The sequence below is a fragment of the Papaver somniferum genome, unplaced genomic scaffold (assembly GCF_003573695.1).
Source record: "Papaver somniferum cultivar HN1 unplaced genomic scaffold, ASM357369v1 unplaced-scaffold_21, whole genome shotgun sequence".
In the NCBI taxonomy this organism is placed as follows: domain Eukaryota; kingdom Viridiplantae; phylum Streptophyta; class Magnoliopsida; order Ranunculales; family Papaveraceae; genus Papaver; species Papaver somniferum.
In genome coordinates, this window is record NW_020631041.1 from 1,272,871 (window position 1) to 1,281,683 (window position 8,813).

Below are 8,813 nucleotides of genomic sequence, written 5' to 3' on the forward strand. Positions count from 1 at the left end.
CACGTGTGTTGATCAAAAAGCCTAATCTAAAATAGATGAAATCTCAAAGAAAATTGAACGGGTACGATGGACATCCATAGTAATTAACATCACACGTGTTTGTCTCAGAACCAGTAATCTGAGATATTCAGATCTCAGAGAAATTGGACGGTCTAGATACTTAGATGGTTAGATGATAACCCATCTAATAGCAGAAGAGACAGATCGATTTTCATTTTCTTCTTCCTTCTTCTCTCTGGTTTTCTCTGGTTCACCTAAATTAATTTTTTGATTGATTGTTAACGTAGTTTGAGATGATTTCAGAGAAAGATAGTAGTAGTTATAGAAAGGGTGGAGGATGTTGAAAACGAGTTGGAAAAAAGGGTTTTGATTGTGATTGCAAGCTGAGAAATGGATGAGTTGCAGTTGATTTGAGAGATGGTGATGAAATACAAACAGTTGATGGTGGATTTGAGTTGGGTTTCAGGAGAATTTGCAATCTGACTCTAGTTAGAGATGTTACAAAGAAATTAGGGTTGTGTGGTTATCTGCATTTAAGATGAAATTGATGAGGAATTGAAATGATTTTTGGTGGTGGGTTTGCTAATTAGATTTGAAGATGTAAATATCAGTTGAAGGGATAAAGAAATAAAGTTGTTACTGACCATTTTCATGGGAATTTATGAAAGGGTTTACTGCAGTGTTAGTGTGTTTAAATGATTATATGGTTGTGGTTTCAACGGCTAACCTTCCTCTCAAGATGCAAAATCTCGACCGTCAAAGGTCACCACCGAGCCGGAAAGCCTCCCAAGCTCAACTTGCCAAACAATAGCAACATGCTAGACAAAACACCCGAGACATAAAAAGATGTCACAAACTAGGGGATGCTCATCAGAGTATTGGTCTGGTGGTTTACAGCGTGCGACGTACACTACGCCCGTTACAAGAAAGTGTCATAAGAGTGAGGCAGTTGGTAAATACAAGAAGCAACGGTGAAACGTTTGCTTCATTATGGAAACATCAATTCCAGGCGTTACTCATTACCGTTTTTTTCCATTTACTCAACTGTTTCCACTTCTTACGAGACCAGGGTACATTTCGTTGCGACTTGTATAAATAGGTCTCACCTATTTCCACCAAAGGAAAAGTTTTGGTCAGGAGAATACAACACTCAGAAATCACTTGTTAGCTTTCCCATCTGTTAGCTTTCCACTTTCTGATACAAGTCGTCAAACAACTACTCTTCCCGAATCAACTATTCTGGTCTCAACACTCTCTTCGCTTCCCTCCCTAGACCAACCATTATCCTTCACTTTGTGACTGAAGCAAGTCTGGAATAGCCATTTCTTGGTTTAGGCCGCATTTGTATAGATTGGTCTCTCGAATCAAAGTACTCCCTTGCAGTACATTGTTTAGGGTTTAGACTCGTTTCTCATCCACACACTCGAAATTATCAAAATCAGCAAAAACTGTTTTCACCCTCAAACAGCAGTTACTGTGAATGTTTTGCTGATGGCGTGTATTGTGTTGAGCCTTGTTCATGTTTGGATTGCTTTAACAAGCCCTTTCATGATGATGATGTTCTAGTAACTCTCAAGAAGATTTACTCTCGAACATTTACTCCAAAAGTTATTTCTCATGTGGCAGAAACTGGGGTAAGCAATCAGTTCCACTAGTATTCTTAAGTTTTATCCGTTTGGATTCTGTATAACTTTATTTGGTTTGTTTTTTATCCATGTAGAAAAAACTTATAAAACTCCTGCTTCAGCTCGCCATAAAAAAGGTAGCAACTGCAAGAAATCAAGTTTCCTCAAAAAACATTCTGAATATATATTGTAGTTATTAAGATGATTAATATCTTTTTCTTATATACATTCTATCGGTCTTTAAGGTGGTACTTCAATTAAGGAGAAAAAAATATTGGTAGTTAATAAGATTACTCAGATTTAAAAGGAAGGGCAAATTAGGGATATAAAATCATAGCGTAAGTTGGCTGGAAACCGTCCAAATAGATAAGAAAAGGTGTCGGATTGTGATTGGTCCCCATGCCCCCTTCCGGATTTTTCCCCCATCATTTTTTTTTCTCCAACAGATACTATAAACGGTATAAACTCTTCCAGGGATATTGGTGAATATAAGCAATTGAAGTAAGTGTTGCAAAACATAATGTAGATGGATTGAACGTTATTATACATGCCATAATCTAAGATCTTTAACATCATATGACTATACATGTGAAACTTCAAAAAAAGATTGGCATATCTTGGAGACCATTTTCGAAGGGAATACGACAGATCAAAAAGCAAGGCTTTAAATTCTAGCATTTGACTAGGAAAACATTTGTATGTCTGATGATGATATGTTTGATGAATTTAACCAATATCTCTCTCGGATGCTCCTCACATTCGTTAGGAAAAACTATTTCAGAAAAATATATTATGTGTAAAATTCTAAGGTATCTACCTTCAAGATACGAGTCTATAAAGCATTCCATTATAGAAGCAAACGATCATTCAAAACTAACAAAGAGTGATCTAGTTGGAAAATCAATGATCTTTGATAATGAATACAAAGGTCTGAAAAGAAATATGTGTTTCTATCAAATATGTAATAAATAATACTAGCTAGTTCCTCTAAGGGTAAACCTAGTGGGACAGAGACTAAGGATGATACTTCACGATAATTTTGAACTTTTTTGAGAAAAGGAAAAAAGACAGTTTCTAAAGTTACATCACATCCTTATCATAAGTCACATACTAATGATGATGATGATGTTGAAGCTTCAATTTTCTTGGACTCGGACATTTATCATCTATATGCCCTAGCAGAGACGAGCTACAGGAAACCAGCATACACTGCAACACTTGATAATATGTCTGATGATTATTATCAAGAGTATAAGACATAGAGTGTTGCCTGTGTAAATGAGAATAGTGATCAGGATATATATATCAAATCAAGGTATATAAATCCTCTTGAAAACGTATTGAATGAGTCTTCTAGTCAAAGTCTTGCTGATGGTGTAAAAACTGTTTTAATGAAATTGTTGGATGAACTTTTTAATAAAAGTGACTCCTATTTTTGATAAAGATATAGATGAGGAAGTCGCAGGTTTCATAAAGATTTTGAGTCATTTGTCAAAAAGAAATATGAAGATTTATAATCTCATTCCGTTTCGGACCCCTATATCTCGAGAAAACAGGAATGCATATTTTGTGGGATGAAGGGAGTATTATACCATTTCTAAAGTTACCACGATGAGACAAAAGTTTTGACGAAATTAGAATGCATATTTTGGGTTATAAGATACAAATGGCTTACCGGACCAACTTTTAGCACATATGATAGATTATAGGCAAAAACAATTTGGATAATCAACAAGAGGTTAGTCAAATTTACCAGGAGCTTGAATCATGATAATTGATTTCTCTAGAATTTTCGCTCTCACGCGTCTCGAACATTATTGATATAATATCACCATAACTGACCATTTTATATATGGTCAGCTCAGACGTGATATCACTTACAAAACAATTTATTAACTGAAAAACTTTCCCAAACTTACCAGAGATTAAAAACCGGTCACATCTAAAAGAACAATTTGTACTTAGTTATGATGGAGTCCACGAGTTTTATCTTCTTTGACTCGTTGAAAGCCAGAACAATTTGTACCTATTATTGATATAATTAAGACAACAGCTGAGCAAAAATTTTTCCCTTAAAAATTCTCTCGCACTTCTAGAGGCAAAGAAAATAGAAAACCTGGTTCAGATCATCCGAAGATTTTGGTCAATTGAAATTGTTGGGTCAGGTTGTAGTTTTAACCTTGAAGTGGTAGACTAGAGACTAGGCCAGCCACTAAAGGTTTTTATTCGTGCCGATTCGTTCCATTTCCTATCCGTGCCGATCCTTACCATCTAAACCCTTGTTTCCGTTTCGTATATAAATAACTTATCCCCCGTTTCATTTCATTTCCACAGAACAAAACCCTAATTCCGCCTCTGCCACCACCATCTTCATCACCAAATGGGTCGTGTAATCAGATCTCAACGTAAGGGAGCTGGTTCCATCTTCAAATCCCACACCCACCACCGCAAAGGACCAGCAAGATTCAGGAGTTTAGATTTCGGTGAAAGAAATGGTTACTTGAAAGGAGTAGTTACTGAAATCATCCACGATCCAGGTCGTGGTGCACCATTAGCAAGAGTTACTTTCAGACATCCATTCAGATACAAGCATCAGAAGGAGCTTTTTGTTGCTGCTGAGGGTATGTATACTGGACAGTTTTTGTATTGTGGGAAGAAAGCTAATCTGATGGTTGGAAATGTTTTGCCATTGAGATCTATCCCTGAAGGAGCTGTTATTTGTAATGTTGAACATCATGTTGGTGATAGAGGAACATTAGCTAGAGCTTCTGGTGATTATGCTATTGTTATCAGCCATAACCCTGATAATGGTACTTCAAGGTATATGTTATCTCTTTGATTTGTGTGATTTTGTTTTGTAGATTTTTGTGATTTTGCTGAAAATGATTAGTGAAATTGGTTTAAGCCCTTTGTTAATTTGAGGGTTTTGATTGACATGGTAGTATGTTTATTGAGTTCAGTAGTCTTGATTGACATAGTGGTATGTTTAATGAATTCAATATATGCCATGGTTTTGGTCTGTGATGAATTATTGAAATTGGTTTAGGCCCTTTGTTAATTTGAGGGTTTTTGATTGACATAGTAGTATGTTTACTGAGTTCAGTAGTCTTGATTGACCTATGAGTTCAATATATGCCATGGTTTTGCCCTATGATGATGAATTAGTATTGATTTACTCCCTTTGCTGATACCTTGACTTGTTCTGTTACGGAGTTCATTAGTAGTGTGTTTTGAGTGGTGAGTCCAGTATATTGAAAATTAGCTAAATATGTAGAAATTATCTGTATGTAGTTAGTACATTATGATGTATGAAATTGCTTATGTGTGCAAATATTGCTGATATGTGGTAACATAAAACATGTTTAATTGTAGTTGTAGTCAGTAATGCGATTTATTGTTGGTACAGTAAATTCCAGTCGTTCTATATCTGTTATAAAGATGCGCAAGTAGAACCAGAAATATAATTACATAAAAAGAAACGTTGACAGGTGATATACAAACAAATTTTGACTTATGTGATATCATTCTGTGTTGTTATGTGGTATCAAATTGCTGATATATGCCGTGGTTTTTCTCTATGAAGAATTAGTAAAGTTGATTTAGGCCCTTTGTTTGTCGAAGGTCTTGATTGAAATAGTTTTGGTTACTGACTTCTTAGCGATATGTTTGAGTGTATGCACAGATAGATAGATTATTTGAATTTTGGAATATGATGATTATTAGGGAGTTAGTTATTTGCATATATGGTAGTTATTTCATTTGGTTGAAATCTCATAGGGTGTGGACAAATAAAGTGAAAAGGATATCAATGCCTTTGCATTGAGGATAGGCAGGATTCTGTACAGCCTTAAAACTGTTATGAGCGTGGCATGCTTATGAATCTTGGCTAGAATTGTTGATAAACCTCTATGGTCCTTTATGTTTATTGTCCGTTGTTCGGTTGACCTGTTGTATTTCACTATCTAAGCATTGATCTTCTTCCAATGAATGTTTTTGGAATGGAGTTAGTGTCCTTGGTTTGGTTCTCAAGTCTGAATCCTCAATTTTTGTTTTTCAGGATTAAGCTTCCTTCTGGAGCAAAAAAGATTGTACCAAGTGGATGCCGTGCTATGATTGGCCAAGTTGCTGGTGGAGGCAGGACTGAGAAGCCCATGTTGAAAGCAGGAAATGCTTACCACAAGTACAGAGTGAAGAGAAACTCCTGGCCCAAGGTTCGTGGTGTTGCTATGAATCCCGTTGAGCATCCTCACGGAGGAGGTAACCACCAACATATTGGACATGCCAGTACCGTTCGTCGTGATGCACCTCCTGGACAAAAGGTTGGTCTCATTGCTGCTAGGAGAACTGGACGTCTTCGTGGACAGGCTGCTTCAGCTGCTGCCAAGACAGATAAAGCTTAAGTTCTTTGCTTGTTTTTACTGTTTTAGTTTGTTTGGATATCTTGAATCAATCTTTCCTAGTTTGACTCGTGAGAGGTACTGTGAGAAGAATACTTTTATTGTTTATTTGTCTTCAGATATTACTTATTAGTGTGTAGAATGATCAGAATGAAGTCTCTCTGTGAACTGCAAGTTTATTGCTTGAGCAATATACTGAATTTAACAACACAGTTTGATAATTTCCTCTTTGCTAAAGTCAGTTTTTTGCAGTTTTGAAGCATATTTTCTTGAATTAATGTACTTTGCTAAGAAGTATGAGTGCATCTGTCGGATATATCCGTATATGAACTATGAAGAGGTTTAGGATAAGCTTTATAATGTTTTGCATTGTCCTTTGCAAAAGAGAGTGAAAGCAACTGCAAAAAATCTGTAATAGCATACTTTGAAACATCTTTTTTTAAGATACTTTGGAACATCTTCTTTGAGCATTCCAGTACTGCAACTGAATACTGAATCCAAGCTATATCAATAAATTGCTAGACTCCAGTGCTTAAATTTGCTTGATGGTGAATATATCTTGATAGCACAAGAATTCTCCATGAATAATCCTTCAACATCTGAATCCAACAAGCGTTTGTAGTCCAACGGTTAGGATAATTGCCTTCCAAGCAATAGACCCGGGTTCGACTCCCGGCAGACGCAACCGAAACTTTTTTAGGTTTCAATTTAGCATTTTTTGCCAAGGACTAGTCAGCATAACTTTTTGAAATAATTAGTCAACATTTTGCATTCAGTCCAAAACAGAGTACTACTCTGCTTCTAACATGAAATAATTTGTTGAGTTTTGTACCAACACACATTTTAACCCTGTTGAGACCGGTACAGAGATCTGCAGCTTTTGCATTCACCAGTCTCAAGTGATATCTGCATGATCAGTTCGTTTCAATTCTCATGAGGAAAGACCAAGAATCATGGAATATGTTCATCCCACCTATATATATATATCAACATAGAAAATAGAACAAGTATAATCATACTAGTATTTTTCAATTTACAGAGAAGAAAATTTTCTGAGAACTTAATGAGGATGATGATTCAAGTATGGGTTTTCAACACAATTGTCAAGTTAATGGTCATGTTGTTGGTTTTGGTTTATGCAACATCTGCTACTAATTACGCTGTTGGTGGAGAATCCGGATGGGCTCTTGATTCTGATGTGCAAACTTGGGGCTCTTCATACTCTTTCAGCGTTGGAGATACACTATGTACGTATTCATTTCTCTTAATCACTCAATTGAACTAATTTGGCTTCGTACTAGATCAATTATGTTTCTGAATATTCTCAAATTCTCCGACTGTTACATGCAGTGTTTGTGTACAAACCAGTTCACAATGTGCTTGAAGTGACTGAGTATTCGTACGACGTGTGCAACTTGGAGAATCCGATCAGTATAACCGATGGAACTAACACCACTGTAACCCTTGATGCTCTTGGTACCAGGTACTTCATATGCGGAACTATAGGTCATTGCATCTCAGGACTGAAGGTCAAGATTGTTGTTAACTCTACAGACTCATCAGGCTCAGGGGACGGCAGCTATACTCCTCCTATTGGCAGTTCACCACCTTCTCCTAGTCAATCACCTCCACCTCCTTCAAACACTCCTGGTACCCCTGATAGTTTCGATGTTCCACCTGGTCCTAATGCTCCTCACCCTAAAGGTTTTCCATCTGCAGCAACAAAGTTCACCCATCAGTTTATACTTGCTTCTGTGATTACTCTAGTTTCGATCAAACTGATGATCGGTAACTACTAAGATGGCTTCTTATATCAAGTCTTACTGAACTATTATGGTAAGTATGGTCAGTGGTGGTTAATTCAGTGGTTATGAAAATAGATTAGTCTACTTATTACGTTAATCTGGAGTCCTGTTTCAAGATGAATATGCAGTCAGTCAGTCGGTCATGTTACCTACCTATATCTACTTCTATGAATAATAATTTATGGTTCACTATCTCTAGTTCATTCCCTGTATAAAGCTTGTCTTGGCTCATCTCACCAAATGTTCTCGCTTCACCGGAAAGCCTTAAAATGACATTTACCTAGGCGAGGCGATTAGTGAATTATCCGCTGGGTAGGTTTAATTTAACCCAATCGAACATGGGACTTTACTTATCTGATCCTCCTAAAACCAAAACTACAGTAACATGTAGGCCAACAAAATCTGCTTAATTAACTTGTAGCATGTTATTGGAAACTTTAGCAACACACTATGATCTGAGGTGATATAACTGATCATCGGAAAGGAAATAGATTATGATAACAATACAACTTAGTTCAAACACAGCTAAGTTCAAATTTTTTAGAAAAACAAAATATGGGTGCTGATAACAGAGAACTGCCAACAAAGATAGGAGTAACAACTCCCACATTTCCTTAACTAGTGTAGTGGTTCGTCTTTCTAGTTATAAAAACTAGGAATTACCGATAACTACTATAGTGAAACTAGTTAGTGGCGGGTCCATCCACTAAAGCCCAGTAACTAGAGGTCCATAATAAAAAGAAAACATAAAAATGGACCCAATTTTTTAATCCCAGATCCTGTACACGTGCGGGACAAATCATGTGAATTTTTCAAATACCTAAACTACCCTTCCAATTCCATATTTAAGCAGCCTATTTCAAAGTTTCTAAAAAAAGATACCAGGGAATTCACATCCGGGTTTCTGCTCTCTTTCTTCTTCTCGCGTTTGGATTAGGATTTCTGAAGATTTCTTTAGTGATTTTAACAGGTATGTTGCTTAATCT

General features: G+C 36.5%; 2 protein-coding genes and 1 non-coding gene across 3 annotated transcripts; all 3 read left to right on the forward strand.

Annotated features, from left to right (window-relative positions):
- The first annotated feature begins 3,946 nt into the window (after window positions 1-3,946).
- Window positions 3,947-6,259, forward strand: LOC113340019 (60S ribosomal protein L8-1-like). The gene is made up of 2 exons (XM_026585229.1): window positions 3,947-4,445; window positions 5,683-6,259. Exons 1-2 carry the CDS (start codon window positions 4,006-4,008, stop codon window positions 6,023-6,025), a joined length of 783 nt encoding a protein of 260 aa, XP_026441014.1. The 5' UTR covers window positions 3,947-4,005; the 3' UTR covers window positions 6,026-6,259.
- Window positions 6,260-6,634: 375 nt separating this feature from the next.
- On the forward strand, window positions 6,635-6,706 carry TRNAG-UCC. Its single transcript has one exon. It is a non-coding gene; the product is annotated as a tRNA-Gly (tRNA).
- A 427-nt stretch (window positions 6,707-7,133) lies between these two features.
- On the forward strand, window positions 7,134-7,822 carry LOC113340133 (mavicyanin-like). Its single transcript, XM_026585341.1, has 2 exons — window positions 7,134-7,269; window positions 7,373-7,822. The coding sequence occupies exons 1-2, from the start codon at window positions 7,134-7,136 to the stop codon at window positions 7,819-7,821; spliced, it is 585 nt and encodes a 194-aa protein (XP_026441126.1). The 3' UTR covers window position 7,822.
- Window positions 7,823-8,813: the final 991 nt, after the last annotated feature.